General features: G+C 41.7%; 1 protein-coding gene across 3 annotated transcripts in view; it reads left to right on the top strand.

Moving 5' to 3' along the window:
• The window catches only part of ENO1 (enolase 1), a 39,869-nt gene that overhangs the window by 17,400 nt on the left and 3,521 nt on the right, over positions 1–18,948 (top strand). For 2 of the 3 annotated variants that reach the window (XM_033922280.1, XM_033922279.1), the window contains exons 4-9: positions 6,100–6,158; positions 7,318–7,387; positions 8,660–8,793; positions 9,157–9,379; positions 14,281–14,478; positions 16,186–16,387. In XM_033922280.1, coding sequence (XP_033778171.1) covers positions 6,100–6,158; positions 7,318–7,387; positions 8,660–8,793; positions 9,157–9,379; positions 14,281–14,478; positions 16,186–16,387 — 886 coding nt within the window. Of the gene's footprint in view, positions 1–5,068; positions 5,128–6,099; positions 6,159–7,317; positions 7,388–8,659; positions 8,794–9,156; positions 9,380–14,280; positions 14,479–16,185; positions 16,388–18,948 lie in introns of all 3 variants that reach the window. The other variant, XM_033922282.1, reaches the window with a different exon arrangement.

Genomic DNA, 18,948 nt, shown 5'->3' with positions numbered 1-18,948 from the left:
GGGAGGTAAAAGGAAGGGAGAAGAGCTACTGCTGGACAGGGGGAGTAGGCAAGGGGTGGTGGTGGACAGCCGAGGAAAGAGAGAGACAGACAGAAAGAAAGACACACACACATCTATTCTAGAACCCGTCAATGTAACAGGCTTAAAGACTAGTCAAGTATAAATGTAATGGAATTTGATATACCACCTTTCTATGATAATGATTTATATTTATTACTAGTCTTTAAGCCCGTTACATTAACGGGTGCTAGAATAGAGTGTCTGTCTGTCTGTGTTTCTTTATCTCTCTCTCCTTGGCTGCTGTCTGTATCCTTCTGTCTCCCCCCTCCCCCGAGCAAAGCTGTCTGCTCCCAGCACACACCTCCCCCCCAAAGCAGCCCCCTTTTCCCTCTCCCTATCTCTCCATGGCCCCTTCTGTCTCCCCCCAGCACACCCCTCCCCCAAAGCAGCCCCCTTTCCTTCTCCCTGTCTCTCCTTGGCCCCTTCTGTCTTCCCCCCAGAGTAAAACTGTCTGTCCCCAGCACACCTCCCCCCCCAAAGCAGCCCCCTTTCCCTCTCCCTCTGGCCCCCTGAATTAATCCCCCTGCTTACCTGGCCTGCTCCTCTTCAAAGCAGGCCACGATCGTGTTGGCCGGCCCCAGCGAACTTCGCAGGCCACTCCCCAACCCGGAAGCACGCTCCCCCCCGACGCGATCCTGTGCTTCAGAGGGAACGTGCCACCGAGGCCGGAAAGCGGCCCGCGAGGCCCGCCAAAGCCGGCCACGATCGCAGGCTGCCCCGATAGGAGGATCAGCGGCAGCGACAGCAGCGGTGATCGAGGGCGGGAGGTATGGTCCAGCTTGGTGAGGTGAGGGCGGGAGGTCTGCTGAGCTTCCTCGGGTTGGTGAGGGCAGGAGGAGGGGAGTGGCCAGAGTGATCATTGGCCGGGTTCTAAAATGGAACACGGCCACGGATCACACACCACGGCCGCAGTAATCACACTTTTTTAAAAGTGCATGCGCTACTAACCTTTTATTATATAGGATACGCAGATCTAACCATAGCACAGAAACACTACTTGTTACATTACTAGATACAGCCCGACAACACATCAGTAAAGGTAAAAAAATGATATTAATACAATTAGACCTCTCCGCAGCATTTGACCTAGTTGACCACACCTTACTACTACAAATTCTCGACGCCATAGGAATCTCAGGCAAGGTCTACAAATGGTTTCAGGGGTTCCTCAAATCTAGAACCTACAGGGTAAAATACAATGATATAAAATCAGAACCATGGACAAATCCCTGCGGAGTTCCACAAGGATCACCTCTCTCACCTACGCTCTTCAACCTCTTTATCTCCTCCCTAGGAGCCACTTTAGATACCCTAGATGTCACATCTTTCAGCTATGCTGATGACATCAACATAATCCTCCCCTTCGACCCATCAGAGACCACCACCACAACAAAGCTAGAAACAACCTTAGACACAGTAGAAAAATGGATGATGGATCACAAACTAAAACTAAATTCTGAAAAAACAAAATTCCTTTTGCTCGAAAAAGCCCAAACTCCTACCATCACTGAACTGAAAATCAAAAATACCAAATACCCAATACAACCCGAACTAAAACTCCTAGGAGTTACGATAGACAGATGTTGCACAATGCAGCCCCAGATCAACAAAACAACCCAGAAAGCTTTTCTAACCATGAGAAATCTCCGTAAAATCAGAAAATTCTTTGACCAAGCACAATTTAGACTAATCGTCCAATCCCTAGTCTTAGGTCTGCTGGATTATTGCAACTCCCTATATCTTCCTTGTCCAGCCACTATGATAAAACAACTCCAGACCATACAAAACACCGCCCTCAGATTGATCTACTCACTCAAAAAATATGATCACATAACAACTGCCTTCTTAGACTCTCACTGGCTACCCATACAAGCACGAATCCAATTCAAATTCTACTGCCTGATATTCAAAGCATTACACGGCTCTTCCCCCTCCTATCTAAACAACCGCTTAAACCAAATCTCCACCTCAAGACACAGAAGAACCTCGAACCCTTTCGCCTTCCCCCCACTCAAAGGCACACATCGCAAGAAAATGTTTGACAACCTTCTGGCAACACAAGCAGCAAAAATCAACCATTCCATCTCCAATCTTATGACAATATCAGACAACCTCAAAACATTCAGAAAAGAAATCAAAACCCTGCTTTTCAAAAAATTCATCCAAATATCTTAACCCCCTCCTCTTTTACCTCCAGAAGATTCACCTACCTTCAGATAACCTTCCCCCAAATTACCCACCTTAACACCTTCCAATTAAACAAATACCATCAATAGATTGTAACCTACCCTCTCTAACTGCATTCCATATGTATTTTTCATACAGTTCTTCACTGTCAGTTTAATTTCCATCCTATAAGTTCACATAGAATTTTTCTTTTTTCAACCATCTTTATTTTCTCTTCTTTATTAATTTCCAGGTACTTTAGTTAGATTGTGAGCCTTCGGGACAGTAAGGGAATTTTTAAGTACCTTCTTACTTCTCATTTATAATCTTAATGTATATTTTCTTCAAACCGCTTAGAACCTAACGGATGTAGCGGTATATAAGAAATAAATTACATTACATTACATTACATCCCTACTGGGCTCGCAGTCTGTTTGGATTTTATAGGGTTTTTTTTACCTGGAACCATGAAGGGTTAAGTGACTTGCACAGAGTCAAAGAGCTACAGTGGGAATTGAACCCATTCCCAGGTTCTAAGCCAATTGCATTACCCATTAGGATATTTATATTTAAACAGTTTTTATTGATGACCAAAACGCACAGAACAATACAACACAACAATATCATCAAGGTTTACAAGATACAAAGCAAACAATCAATGGAAAATACCCCCCCAATTAGGCAATTTAAAGGAATGGTTTTGTGTTCTGGGTCTGTGTGTCCTGCCTTTGCCTTTTCATTGTGTCGCAGAAGGAGAGATGTTTAATAAGAAACGAGTATAGAGAGACACACCCTCCTATTTATAATAAAGCCTAGTTTAGCATGATTTATATGCTTATATAAATCTTGAATGCCAGTAAAAAGCTGGTTTACCATATACCTGATCAGTTGCAATTCCTATAATGTCCTTCTATAGCCTTGTTGATTTACTCATTATAGCCTTTTTGTAGCAAGGACATAGGAATCTATATGTGAATATTCTTTGGTCGCAAGCTGCTTACCGAAGGATGTCAATCACATCTTTCAGCTCCTCCTTCATCAGTAGAGTATAGTGCTCTCTTCAGTTTTTTCTTCAGAAAGCAAGCTGAGAAGTTGTGTTCTGATCTGCTCTGTTTGGATTTTTATTATATTTGGGTATTTTTTTATTCATTTCATGAGGCTTCAGTGCCTAGAGGTCCCCAATTTGGGGTAGCTCTGCCTGGAAGAGGATGCAAACTCCGCATGGTATCTGCTGAGCCAGCCTGCTTTGTGCATTTTGGAAGCTTGGAGACCTTTCCACTGGGAGCTAGCTCGTCTTCTGATTTATCAGAGGCTTGAGTGCAGGCTATAGCCCCTGTGTTGGTCCCTTTGGGCTTCAGGGAGCCGGCTCAAAATAGATTGAGTTGGACTCCTCAAGGTGTTCTGCCCCCATATCGTGTCAGTTTCCTATTGGATGGTCAGCTAAGGAGTCTTTGTGCCATGAGGCATGCAAGGGAGGGACAGGGACCTTGGCCTCGCGCTCCGAGGGGGTGTGTGGGGGGGGGACCCTCCACTTTACTTAGAACTGTTGGTGCTCCCGTTGGGGGGGGAACACCCCATTTTAGAGGGAAAAGCCTTTTTTCCTCTTTTTAGGGAAAAATTAGTTTCCTCTGTAATGGGGGGGTTCCCCTCACTCCAACGAGAGCACCAACAGTTCTAAATAAAGTGGGGGGTACTCCCACACACACACACACACACACACACACCCTCAAAGCACTTTAAAATACTGTTTAAATCCAACGCGCTGACATCCTGCACACGATTGCCTGGGCGGCATTGTTGACGCGTCGTTGTCTGGCGTGAGATTGACCCATCTCTGTAATCGTATATGGCTAATAAAGCAATAAACAATAAGTTCGTTGAGTTCCTGAGCTCCGTATGTATTTGTTAGTTGCACACAGCAGGGTGGTTCATTAGTACACCTATGTTATTAGTTAATGCTGATCATTCTTTTCATGACTTACAGAGCAGAACATATAAGTACTGTGTTTTGGGGGAAGTTCCAGTGCCTCTCCTGCTTTCTTATGTTAGAGTGGATATCGATTGCTTTGGTACAAACTGAAGAGGGCGCTATACTCCACTGGTGAAGTAGGAGGAGCTGAAAGATGTGATTGACATCCATCTGCAGACAGCTTGCGACAAGAGGATATTCACCTAGAATACAAGCTCCTATGTCCTTTAACAGAAGATTATCCAGGTAATAGTAAATATGTCCTACTCTAACTGGACAGTCTCCTGCAACAATGTAACTATTTCCCCATGATACTGCATGGGCCTCTTATCTTGTAAATCGCCTTGAACCTATACTGAATAAATGTGATTCAGAAATTCTGATTTGATTAGATTAATCTTCCATTCACCTAAACAAGAAGCTGTCACGTGTACTAGTAAGGTTAGTCTTCATCCCAATGAATTTATAAAGGAATTCTTAAGGGTCTTTTATTTGCACCTCTGATCTTGTGAAGTGAAACAGTCCCCGCATAAGATCATATTTTATTATATGGAAGGGTGATACAGTCTACCTATGTGACTGACACTGGGCAATTAATGTGTGAATGCCTAATCACAGCTTTTCTGATTCAGCTTTCTGTTCAGATAATCTCTCTTTAAATTTGCTGAGATTATTTGTTTTCCCACTGTTTGGAGTGGATAATTCAGTTTTCAGTAGACTGGTATAGTTCAAGTTTGCTGCATGTTTAGGGGGAGGGGAGTACTCTTCTGGGGAAAATTTGAAGGAATCAGTCCCTGAAGTCTTGACCCCTCGCTTCCTTTTTCCCTACTTACCTGTTTCTCTTCTGTCCTTCGTGCACTTTGCTTCCTTCAGGCGTCACTCGAGCTGTGAAATATGTAAACGAGTTCCTGGGACCAGCGATATGCACTCAGGTAACATGGGTGTGCAGTTTGCATTGCACCAGTTGCCTCCAAGTGCATGGTTTTTATAAACTAATCTTGCCAAGCAGGCACTCTTGAACATTATTGGATCTCCATGTAATTCTTATCTGCAGAATGAAGCTCAATGAATGTAGTGACTTTGGATGAGTTAGAGTTAAGCATTAGAGAATGACACGGTGACAAAATTCATCACCGTCCCCGTGGATAACCGCGGGAAATAATCCCATGTCATTTTCTAGTGTCCATTTCAACCTCGGTCCTTCTACACCAGCATTCTTCAGAGCAAAGCTTGCGGGTCAGTGGTTGTGGCCATTCATACTCTGATTCTTATGGGAGCCAAGGATAATGAAGCCATTGTGATATCACTGATGTGATTGGCTCTTAGGCACTGGTGGAATGAGGCATTATGACATCACAATATCTGCTTTGGATACCAGAGACTGTCATTCTGTAGTGTCTATCTCAACCTCAGTCCTTCTACACCAGCATTCTTCAAAGCAAAGCTTGCGGGTCAGTGGTTGTGGCCATTCATACTCTGATTCTTATGGGAGCCAAGGATAATGAAGCCATTGTGATATCACTGATGTGATTGGCTCTTAGGCACTGGTGGAATGAGGCATTATGACATCACAATATCTGCTCTGGATACCAGAGACTGTCATTCTGTAGTGTCTGTTTCAACCTCAGTCCTTCTACACCAGCATTCTTCAAAGCAAAGCTTGCGGGTCAGTGGTTGTGGCCATTCATACTCTGATTCTTCCCTCTCTCCTTAAAGAATGACATGAAGATGGTTTCCCGCGGTTATCCACGGGGACGGGGACGGTGATGAATTTTGTCACCGTGTCATTCTCTATTCAGCATAAAGCTCTGAGCACCTGTGGAGATTGGTGATTCTCTAGTAGTGCCTGCTGAGGCTCTCTGGCTCTGGGATTAGACTGGTGATTGATTTGCTTGTCCTTACAGGTGTATCAAAAGCTGTTGAGCACATCAATAAAATCCTTGCCCCTGCTCTGATTAACAAGGTAGGAGTTTAAACTAACCTCTAAGCTGTATCAGCATGTTTCCTCTTGCACGGCCACTAGACTTTGCTCTATGCATGGCAAGACATGGGCTTGAGTTGATATTTGACTCACATGCTCATTCTGATGCTGGAACAAAACTTAAAATCACTAATGTTTTAATGTATACCTTCCTGTTCCAGATATCTCAAGGATAAATGGCATATGCTGGAAAGCAGCATAAAAGTGAGAATTTTAGATTCCCCTAAAGCAGGGATGTCAAAGTCCCTCCTCGAGGGCCACAATCCAGTCATGTTTTTAGGATTTCCCTAATGAATATGCATGAGATCTATTAGCATACAATGAAAGCAGTGTATGCAAATAGATCTCATGCATATTCATTGGGGAAATCCTGAAAACCCAACTGGATTGCAGCCCTCGAGGAGGGACTTTGACACCCCTGTCCTAAAGGGATCATGTGAAATGGTTTTCCAGTTCACATGGGGGGGGAGGGGAATAAAATTATCATGTATTGGCTGAATAGTTTGTCTCAAGAATTGTATTGACACATTTAATATTAATCATGATGATACCAAACTTAGAAATCTTTTGATTTCATAACTCAACCACTGATAACAGCAGCTTTCCTGGTGCTGATGATAATCTTAAGATACTTAAATTCATAGTGAAATGCAAATTGTGTTTTGAAACTTGCATCCCTGGTCTTCAGTCATAAATAATATAGCTGGAATTATTTGATGCACAAAGTAATGGAAGGTAACGGTGTGTAGGGAAGTATGTTGGAGTTGGGTACCAGGATCAGGCCGTATTAACCAAGAGGTGATTATTACTACTTCTACTACTACTACTATTTCACTTTATATAGCGCTGAAAGGCTTACAATCTAATTCTGACCTTATGGGGGGGGACCTGTGTTGAGGATGGGGGTTGGCATGAGACTATGTTGGGCTGGGTGTGATGGTAGTATCTAACAGATAAACAGTATTAGTTTTGGTATTAAGTCCTGTATTTTTTTTACCGTAAGTCAGACTAAGTAATATATCAGTGTAGACTGAATGGGATACAAGAATAGTTTATTATTATTATTATGCAAATAGAGACAAGATTGACTTTGCCTTGACCAATTAGTATTTAATTTTACTTTCGGTTTTCTCTTCTGCAGAATGTGAAAGTTGTGGAGCAGGAGAAGATCGACAAGTTAATGCTGGACATGGATGGGTCAGAAAACAAGTGTAAGCTGGCCTTGATGTGTCGTCATTGTAATTGATGGCAGGCTTTGTCCAGGCTTCTTGTGGCCTGGGCAGTTGCCTCTAAAGCTGCTGTTTTTGCAGATGGCCCTTAGGAAGGAGTGGTTAGGCTAAGGCTACTAGTGAAGTTAATTATGATTTATCTTACTATAGCAATTTTTTCTAGTCGCTCCAACGCTATGGAATGCCTTGCCATCTCAACTTCGTCTGGAAAAACTTACCGATAAATTCAAGACAAAACTAAAAACGTTCTTATTTCAAGACGCTTTCCACTGCACTTGAACTTTTATAATTAAGCCACCCAATCGCTTCAATGAAGCGATCCCTTCCCTCATGTTGTATCCCTTTCCCCTTCTTTCTTAATCAACCCTTTTTTTTCTTCTTCTTCCTCTTCTTTCACCACTAATATTGTAATTTTACTCCCCTCCGCTCCTTTCTTTTTTTTTTTTTTTATTTATTTTTTATTTATCAAATTTTTACATTTTATAAATCAAGTATCCACTTGTACAGAAAGTTGAAGAAAAGCAGGAAAATAATACTCATAGGTAAAATAGATAATAATCAAATAAAATAAAAATAAATGTTTAGCTTAAATTCAGCTCAAGTCCTCTAAATTAGATCCAAGAAGGATAAGGCGGACATATTAACAAATGCTAACAAATATCAATTCCAATATTAGGAAAACAAAATCCCTTAGCTGAGGAAGGATATCATTTATTCAGGAAAACAAGATCCCTTTAGCTGAGGAAGGATATCATTTATTCAATTGCACTTCACTTTAATTTCCCTTCATCCAGTCGAGTTCCTGCCAGAAAGGCTGTCAACTGGAATGGCTCAAAGAATATATATTTTTTCATATGGTATTGTATTACACATTTACAAGGGTGCCCCTCCGCTCCTTTCTAACCTCACCGTCATGTCTGTTATCGTAAACTGTCCTTAATGTTCACCTTCCCCTTATTTTACCAGTTTTATTGTTTATAAGTACCATCTTACTTCTATATTATTATTTTATTGTAAACCGGCTAGATGCTTGTCGATGGTCAAGTATATTAAAAATCAATAAACTTGAATGGTGCCATGCCTTATTCCTGCTTTAATGTCTTAATTCTCTGACTTGTGGCACAGCACTGACCCAGTTGGAGAACCTAGTGAGATATGACATCCAGAGATCTGAGCTAGATGAGGAAGTCAGTATGATATGCTGATGGGTTTGTTGGGAGGTGGAATTCTCAACCTTTTCTGCTTATGTTGCAGCCAAGTTTGGGGCCAATGCCATTCTGGGTGTGTCTCTGGCCGTGTGCAAAGCTGGAGCAGCAGAGAAAGGGGTCCCTCTGTACCGCCATATTGCTGACCTCGCTGGGAACTCTGAAGTCATTTTGCCAGTTCCGGTATGTAATGCTTTGCAGGGAGTGTGGAAGGATTAGTAGCCGTTATATTCACATAATTGCTGGAATTACCACCTTTAAGTGCAAGTGGTCTGTTACCCCTAGAAGATGGGTTTACAGCTGATGTAGACCCTCTGCTATTTAGTTGGTTATGCCCCTTCTACAATAATTAAACTGCTGTCTCTTATTTTGTATCTCCCAGGGTATTGAGGCCTGTATCTAAAGGAACTTAGACTTTCAGTAGTACAAAGCATTTGGGGGTAGAATTTATTAATGGAGATATTAAGATTTTTATTTTTTTGCTAGCAATCCTCATGTGCAAACTATCCTTCTTTCATTCACTCCTCTTTTCTCCCACAACTTCAGGCATTCAATGTGATCAATGGTGGTTCCCATGCTGGCAACAAACTGGCCATGCAAGAGTTCATGATATTGCCTGTTGGGGCCAACAGCTTCAAGGAGGCTATGCAGATTGGAGCAGAGACTTACCACAACCTGAAGAATGTTATCAAGGAGAAGTATGGCAAAGATGCTACCAATGTGGGTGATGAGGGTGGCTTTGCCCCCAACATCTTGGAGAACAAGGAAGGTACTTGCAAATGAACACTTGCTGGGAATTCTGATTAGATGCTGTCCTCCCCAATGGGCAGGGAAGCAGGTTTGAGTGTTAGGATTATCTTGCATGTCTCAGTGATTGGCACTGTGGGCTGGACTGCTTGGCTTGCTAAAAGGAGCCAAAAGAGTTGCAAACATTAAACACTTCTCCAAGCACTTCAAACATAAGCTTGTTCCAAACAGTCTTTAGTGACACATACCTCCCCTCTTTTACAAAGCTGCAATAGTGACTGCTGCGTGGCAGAAACCCTGAGGCCCTTTAAACCCCTATGGGCTTTGGAGTAGTTAGCTTGGCTTTGTAAAAGAGGCCATAGTCTTTCTGAACCAAAAATTTCTAATATGCATCATCTTCTGTCTGTATTTGACTGTCTGACGATGGTGTGGGAACAGTGGCAATCTTTTTAAAACTTCTTCCAGTGTCGTCTGTCTTAATTAACAAAGGTTTCTGTTTCAGTAGTCTCAGTTTGATTGAGTAGACTACCATAATCTCATGCTCACTGATAAATGCAAGTTGTTCCATGCCAGCAATTAACTGGTCACACATTTTCACCATATCTTCTACGGGAATTTTTCTCTGATGTTCACAAGGTCTTCATCACTACTATCCTCAAGCTTTTCTTTCTTTAACACCATTTCAGCAATCTTACCATCACTGAAGGAATGCACAACAGGTGCATCTTTGTCGATATTCAGCACTTCATTAATATCAGCTGCCTCTAACTTATTAATATTTTCAGATGCTAGACTTCTGGGATAAGCAATGAGGTTTGATATCATTGTCGTTTCATCACTGACTGGGAACCTTCAAAGTCCTCTGCAGGTTTATTTTCATCGAACATTGTTGATGGCCAAAGTTGATGCCAAGCATTTTTTAGTGAAGATTTAGTTATATCTTTCCAGGCATTGGCAAGTGCATAAATGGCATCCTTAAGACCAAACTCTTTGAGAAAGTCTTGAATTCTTATGCCTCTCTTAATTGCATCAAGCATGTAATTTAGAAAACTGTCTTTATGGAATGTAAAATTTCTTGACCGCAAGGCTGTAGTAAGGATGTCACATTGGGTGGGGAGGTAAATGGCAGAAATATTTTGCACTTGAAGTTCTTGAGGTGGATGTGCAGAACAGTTGTCTAGAACTCGTAAAATTTCACAGTTCTTTTCCAGTCTGGCTTCTCTACAATGAGCTCTTGCTGTTGGCACAAAGTGGTTATGAAACCAATCACTAAATGTTTCTCTTCCAACTTTAATTTGTGTGTGCTTGCAGCATTGGTACATGCAAGAAGAGTTACCTTGTCCTTTTTGTCCTTAAAATCAGATGGTGCTCGTTCATCAGCTGTTGTCAATGTTTTTCTAGGAACGCGCTAATAGAGAGCTGTTTCATCAGCATTGTAAATTTGTTCAGGACTATGGTTTCCATCAGATATCCTCTTATCAAATTCATCAATATAACTTTCAGCTGCCTCGTAATCAGCAGAAGCTTTTCACCACAGATTTTGAGATACTTAACACTGACACTTCTTAAATTTCTGCAACCAATCTTCTGAATATTCACTCATCATTAGTGTTCAGTTTTTGATGGTATTTTTTGTCTTGCTTCATTACCCTCAAACCAGTCAATGGCATGCGTTCATGCCTTTTTTGCCCAACCCACTCAACCAGCACAAGATCTAAATCTTTTTTTTTTTTTTGCCCTTTGCAATGTTTTTCTGGTTCATTAATTTCTAGTCATCACTCTTACTGTAAAATGTCAACAACTTATATTTGAGTGGAATCTGCATCTCTTTGCTATTTTCCAGCCCTTCAACCTTTTCTCTCACTGCCACCCTGAGTGGAATGATTTACCACTTTCCAGCTCTCTCACCTGAATTGCACAGAGATCAGAAGAAATACATGCAGCTGCATTGGTTTAACCATGTGTCCCTTTGGGGAAATTGACTACTTCCAGTTTGCATCAAATTTTGGTTTTCGGATAAAGGATCTTGTACCTATACTAATTGCTTCAATCCCAATGGGAAATTATTCCACAGGGTAGGTCCTCCAATACAAAACATACACGAGCAGTCTTCCTTGAAATAGCCTTGATGAAAAAAAGGAATACTGTATCAAATAAATATTTTACCCTGAGATCTCCATACCTGTCGGGCAGTAAATCTTCATACACAAGGCAGTACTTGAAAGTATGTCATTATTCAGTCCCTCTTAAAACTAAAATACCTTAAATTAGTGGTTCTTAACCATGTCCTGGAGCCCCAGCCAGTTGAGAGACAAGCCATAAGAGAAATTTGCACATAATGGGGGGAGACAGGCATGCAAATGTGTTTCATGCATATTCATTAGGGATATCCTGAAAATCCGACTTGCTGTGGGTCTCCCAGGACAGGGTTGAGAACCACTTCCTTAAACTATATATACCAAGCAATATGTAACCAATGCAAATCCTGAAGTATCAGAGTAATGTGACTAAAACGTGAGGCCTCTCATATTAGCTACCTAAAGACCTCGTAATGATGGATAGACTGTTATACATTCATTATAATAGCTGAGATGCAACTTAAAACGCTGTGTAACGGTCCAGAAATTTCCTCAGTTCAATCATTTCTTTAAATGAGACTTTATAATTTTAAGGAAAATAGCTTTTAACATTTCTCTAATTAGACTAATTAGAACATAAAGGAAGAGATGTATCAAGCAGTACCCCTTAATGCCTTACTTCATGTGGAATCAGGACTCTGCCAGGGGTAGCCAAGATTCCATGCTATTAATCTCAGGGATAAAAAATGGCTAATTGTGATTGGTGAAATTTATCAAAATCTCCGGCAGGACTTTTATGGGCCTGTGCTCCAAATCTAAAAATGCCTGGTAACACCTTTTGTTAATGGGGAATTAAAAGGTGTGCATTCCATGTTTTCCTACCATTAGGTATAACTATTTCTGTGTATTAGCTTGTCCCATACTTATGGGAGCTGTTTATGCTGAATTAATTCTTTGTGTATCAATGTGATAAATTGCATCGATCTCTAGATTGACACAGCAGAAACTTTCCACTCCCTATCATTCCAGGCAGCCAAACTGAACACATGGCTAGTAAAACCCATACTCGAGGCCGCGTCATAACACTGACTTCAGAAAATCACTGAAGACTCGCCTCTAACACAATTTGAGTTCTCCTCCACTGACAATTCTGCATCCCTGAAAGCTCTTTCTCTTCCCATCTCCCCCCCTTACCCCCATTGTATGTATATTGTTTTAAACCCATTTTCATTACATACATCTTCTTGTAAACTGCCCCGAGCTCATGTACCCTGTTGTAAACCGCTCTGTACTTCTGTATCCGGCTGTAATCATAGGTTGCTTGTTGCAAACATCTCGTATTCTCATTGCATGTATCTTCTTGCAAACAGCTCTGAACTTATGTATCTTGTTCTAAACATATGCTTCTTGTTGTAATCACCGCATACTCTCATTGCATGAATTTTGTTGTAAACCGCTTTGAACTTATAGTATAGCGGTATATAAGAAATAAAATTATTATTATCTTTTAGTTCCATCAAAATCATGCTTTTTCAGCCTTCACATGCTGAGGAAAGCTAGATCCTACTTCAGCCAGCAACACTTTGCCATCCTTGTCCAATCCATCATCCTCTCCAAACTAGATTACTGCAACGCCATCTACTTAAATCTATCAAAAAAAAGTATTCTAAGACTCCAGCTAATCCAGAATACTGCAGCCAAACTGATCTTCTCAAAACGCAAATCTGACCATGCCTCCCCACTCCATGCCAAACTTCACTGGCTCCCAATAATCTCCTGAATCCATTTCAAATGTTCCTGCCTGGCTTTCAAGATCATTCACGGAATCCTCCCTCCTCTTATCCCACTGTCTTTCAACTCCTCCAGTCCCGACTCCTCCAGAACTGCCCAAAGGCTTAAACTAGCCTTCCCCGCTTCACGCGGCATCCACTATTCAGGCAAACTGGGAAAATCCCTTCTCTTCAAAATCACAGGCCTTTGGAACGACCTCACCACCCCGCTGCGGAACCTGAGCTCCCTTCAGTTATTCCGCAAACAACTGAAAACCTGGCTTTTCAGCAAATTGTAGCTCTATCCTTCCCCCCTTTCTCTCCCCCCTTCTACACATAAGTTCATGTAATCCTTTTTCTTCTTCTCTACCCACTATTTTAAGTTCTTATAAACCGTGTCGAGCTCCATACTCATGGAGATGATGTGGTATATAAACTTAAGGTTTAGATTAGATTAAATGTTCCTGAATAGTAAATATCAAATTTTATTAAAGTAGACAAAGATGTTTCAGAATGATTTAGTAGAATTAGCCTTCCACTTATCTCAGGATGTGAAGCTTGCATTTGGCAAGTTCCTGTGAGACTGGCTGGATGTTTGCATGAGAGGGTATAACCACTGAAACATCTTGTATTGCTTTTTAGGGAATAAACGAGCAAATAATGCTTGAATTAAGAATGTGATTAACAGCCTTGCAGCCTCTTTATATGCAGGATTCTGCTTGATTTTATTCTGGTATTGCCCAGCATGAGCTTAGCCTAATACTGTACACATATGCCTTGGCTGACCCTGTCTCTGGCTTCCATACAGGGTGAATCTAGTCCTTGCTCCCTTTTTATAGCTCATAATGACAGAAGCACATCCACTTCTTCAGCTGCCAGGGTATATTGGATGACTTCACAGCTGAGCCACTTCTGGCAAAAATAGAATTTGCAAGGAAAGGCAAGGCATGTTTGTGGGGTGCCACAGAGGGTTACAGGTAGCTGCTGATGGGAATACGGCTGTGATGGTGTGTAGAAGTGCTACACTTGTGCCTCTGGTATATTTGACTCATGTCTTGCTCATCTGTTTGTATCAGCTTTGGAGCTGTTGAATACAGCAATCATGAAGGCTGGCTACCAGGGTAAGATTGTCATCGGTATGGATGTGGCTGCCTCCGAGTTCTACCGTGATGGCAAGTATGATCTTGACTTCAAGTCTCCTGATGATCCTGCACGCCATATCGTCTCTGACAAGCTGGCGGAGCTCTACATGGGCTTCGTTAAGAATTATCCAGGTAGGATCAAGAACAAATATTGTGGTGAGCTGGCTCATGTCTCCACTACAAGGAGTTGGTCTTAGCACCACAGCATCACATACATAACTCGATATAGTTGGCTTCCCATGAGTAGTACTAGTGAACCTGAACAGTTCTGTGTACAGCTTTTCAAGTTTCAAGTTTATTAAAGTTTTTGATTAATCGCTTAATCATACTTTAAAGCGATGAACATACATAAAAAAACACAATTAAAATTACAATATTAAAAGTAATACATTATTTAAACATAAACATTAAAATAAACTAGACTATATACAAACTTAACAAACAAGAACAAAAAGGCGAAGGGGATTTGAACTACAAATTATTATAGAAAAGGTGGTCAGGTAAAAACACAAGGTTAGGAATTTAAGATGCATGGTCAAATACAACATTATTAATAAATTCAAGATTAAGAATTATTGCTCAAAAGTATCTTTGAAAAGGAATGTTTATAAATTAGTCTTAAATTTATCGATATTATGTTCTTCTCTTAAATAAATTGGAAGAGAATTCCAGATTTGTGGGGCAGTAACGGAAAAGATAAATTGTCGTCTAGTGTTGATGATCTTGAGAGAAGGAATTGTCAATAAATGTTGTTCGTTTGACCGCAATGTTCTGTTTGAGGAGTAAGGAATCAGTGATTTAAAAATAAATGCAGGTGTTTTAAAAAGTATTGATTTAAAAGTGAGTAGGCATAGTTTATAAGTTATTCTATGAGATACCGGAAGCCAATGAGCGTTCTTAAGAAGTGGTGTTACGTGATCAAATTTTTTTGTTTTTGTTATAAGTTTGATGGAAGTATTTTGTATGATTTGTAGACGTCTAATTTCACTTTGTGCAATTCCTTTAAAAAGGGAGTTGCAGTAATCGATTTTAGAGATTACTAAGGAGTGGATAAGAATATTAAGTGATTTAGAACAAAGATATTGTGAAAGGGATGTCTTGCTTTTGAGTATAAGCTGTAGGAAGTTCTTTGCCTACAGCAGTAGTTCTCGGTTCATAGACAGTGGCGCGCAAGACACCAGCGTGCCGACAATTCGGTGCAAGACAGAAGCGCGCGGGGGAAAAAGTAATTTTTAAAGAGGTCTGACGGGGGGGTTGGGGTGGCAACCCCCCCCACACACACACACTTTATTGGTTAGTGTTCGCGCTGCTGTTGGAGGGGGGTCCATTATAGCGAAAACGGAACTTTTTCTTATTTTTTTCGGGAAAAGTTCCGTTTTCTCTATAATGTGGGAGGTTTCACCCCCCCGCAACGACAGCGCGAACACTAACCAATAAAGTGGAGGGGTTGCAACCCCAAACCTCCAGTCGGAGCTCTTTAAAAATTACTTTTTCCCCCGCGCGCTTCTGTCTTGCGCCGAATTGTCGGCACTGGATTGTTGGTGTGCTGGCGTCTGGCGCGCGATTATCCTGTCACCGTGGTTTCCAAACCTAATACTGGAGGCACCCCAGCCAGTCAGGTTTTCAGGTTACCCACATTGAATATTCATTAGAGATTTGCATGTAGTGGAGGCAGTGCATTCAAATATAAATATTCGTTGTGGATATCTTGAAAACCTGACTGGCTGGGGTGCCTCTAAGACCAAGTTTGGGAATTGCTGGCCTACAGATTAAGTGAGTGCTTTTTTCAGCAGTAGAGAAGGTGGAATATAGAAGAGTAACTTTGTGTCCTCTCCTCAGTTGTCTCTATTGAAGACCCCTTTGACCAGGATGACTGGCCTGCTTGGTCCAAGTTCACAGCCAGTGCTGGAATCCAAGTGGTTGGTGATGATTTGACTGTGACCAATCCCAAGCGAATTGCCCGGGCTGTGGAACAGAAAGCCTGCAACTGCCTGCTGCTCAAAGTCAACCAAATTGGAACTGTTACAGAGTCCCTGCAAGCGTAAGTCGTGCTTCCCAAAGAGTTCTAGTTGGCAGGGACAGAATCCAGTATATACTTGGAAGCAGAACTACAAAAATAATTCTCAAGTATCAACTGATAAAATACATTATCATTGTCTAGGCAGGTTTTGCTCTATTTAACAAGTGATAGGTAGTTCAATATAGATTGTCTCAGTGAACTACTGGGAGAGGACCTTGCTATGACCTGCTGTATCTGTATTCTTAGTCAAGAGTAGAAGATTCTAGCAAATCCATGGCCATTCTCCAAATTGGGGTGCAGCATAACTTCTGACCAGTGATGCTATTAGAACAGTGTCTCACAAACTCTGGAGTCGAAGCACACTAAACTCGGCGTCAGCCTGCATGTGTGCGGAGGCCCTTCAAACGGGGTCCTGGGCCTCCAATTGGGGGGGAGAGTGCCAGAGGAGAAAGGTGCTGGCTGACAGCCTACAGGATGTGCCTCTCCTCGCCGGTGTCTTGTGGCACACTGTTTGCAGTACACTTGCTGCAGAATGTTAAAACATTTCAGTTCTTAACATATACCGGGAAATGTGCTGTCCTAGTCTAATTTTCAGGAGAATCGCCCTAAGGATTGCCATACTAGGTCAGACCAAAGATCCATCAAGCCCAGTATCCTGTTTCTAACAGTCAATTTATGTGAAAAGTAGCTAGCAGGGTAGGCTTAACCCATGGACCAGGTAAGGCCCTGCCCAGAGCACCGGTGATAAAGGGAGCCAAAATCCTAGTCAAGTTTACTTTCAGACTTTTAGAGGGATAGATGCCGGACTGAGATTTTGGCATCTTTTTATCATCTGTGCCCAGAGCCAGTGACTGCACCTTTCCAACTCAGGCTTCAAGACAGCCTTAGTTAGCGTTCATCTCTGTGCTCTCAGTTCTTTTCATGCAGTACTAGATAAACCTATCTGTACATCCTTTGGTTGTCAGATTCAAGAAAGGACTTTACCATACCAAGCCACCTCCAGTGGCATGGGACCTTAACGTTGTCCTTTCTTCTCTAATGAAGCCTTTATTTGAGCCAATCACAACCTCATATCTCAAACATTTTCACTTGGAAAATTATATTGCCTACATCTGCACGCCGATTAAGTGAACTTCAGGCACTTGTCTGATCCACCTTATACAGCATTCTACCACAATAGGGTGGTTCTCTGTACACAGCCTGAAGGTCATCTCAGAATTCCACCTAAATCAAACCATTGTACTTCCTATCGTCTTTCCAAAGCCACATTCACACCCAGGCGAAACGGCACTCCACACTTTGGACTGTAAATGTGCTCTTGCTTATTACTTGAATTGGACAGAACTTCAGAGAACTTCTACACACCCGTTCCTAACAGACTTGGAGTTCCTGTTACCAAGAGAACCATCTCCACATGGATGGCAAGCTATATGTCCTTCATTTGCTATTTTTGAGCTGGGATGATTCCGGGAGGCAGTGTCGCTGCACAAAAGTTCGAACAATGGTGACTTCAGTAGCTCATCTACTCTCTGTTCCCATTGGGGACATCAGTAAAGTAGCCACCTAGTCCTCAATCCATGCCTTTGAATCCCCTTACTATCTGGAGAATCATTCCAGACGGGACAGTCGGTTTGGCCAAGCAGTTCTAAAAAAATGTTCTTTATTTAAATGCCAACTTCCCTCCAACACTTTCTATTTCACAAGGCTCACACATGACCCTAGCAGCTAGGGAGCCCCACATGTGAGAATATTCTGCCTGCTTGTCTTTAGCTAAAGCACAGTTACTTACCGGTAACGGGTGTTATTCAAAGACAGCAAGCAGATATTCTCACAATTCTCCCACCTCCTCTAGTTGGCTTCTTGGCTTCTTTACTGAACTGATGGTCCCACAAGCCAACATCGAGCGGAAAGGCACCGGTGCATGAGTAACTTTGTCCAAAGTTTTCTGAAAGTCTAGATACACTACATCAACTGGCTCACCTTTATCCATGTTTGTTCACACCTCAAAGAAGTCTAGCAAATTGGTGAGACAAGACTTCCCTTGACTGAATCAATGCTGACTCTGTCCCATTAAACCATGTTTGTCTGTGTTCTGTAACTTTAATTTTTATAATAGTTTCCACTGTTTTGACCAGCACTGAAGTCAGGCTTTCTGGTATATAATTTTCTGGATCACTTCTAGAACCCTTTTTTAAAATCCATGTAATATTAGCCACCCTCCAATCTTCAGGTACTGTGGACAATTTTAGCAATAGGTTACAGAGCACTAACAGCAGATCAGCAGTTTATGTTTGAGTTGTTTCAGTACCCTATAATGTATATACCATCAGATCCAGGTGATTTATCATTCTTTAACTCATCAGTTTGGCTCAGTTATGTCTACCAAGTTCACCAAGATGTCTTTCAGTTCCTTCACATTATTACCCTTGAAAACCATTTTTGGTACAGATAGATCTCTTACCATATATACTCGAATGTAAACTGAAATTTTTGGGACCAAAAATGGGGGTCTCAATTTATATTTGAGTCAGTGCTGATCCGGCCTCTGCCAGGCCTACTGTGAGACCTGGTGGGACAGGAGG

This window comes from Geotrypetes seraphini, chromosome 15, assembly GCF_902459505.1.
Source record: "Geotrypetes seraphini chromosome 15, aGeoSer1.1, whole genome shotgun sequence".
Classification (NCBI taxonomy): Eukaryota; Metazoa; Chordata; class Amphibia; order Gymnophiona; family Dermophiidae; genus Geotrypetes; species Geotrypetes seraphini.
This window is presented reverse-complemented; position numbering and strand designations above follow the sequence as displayed.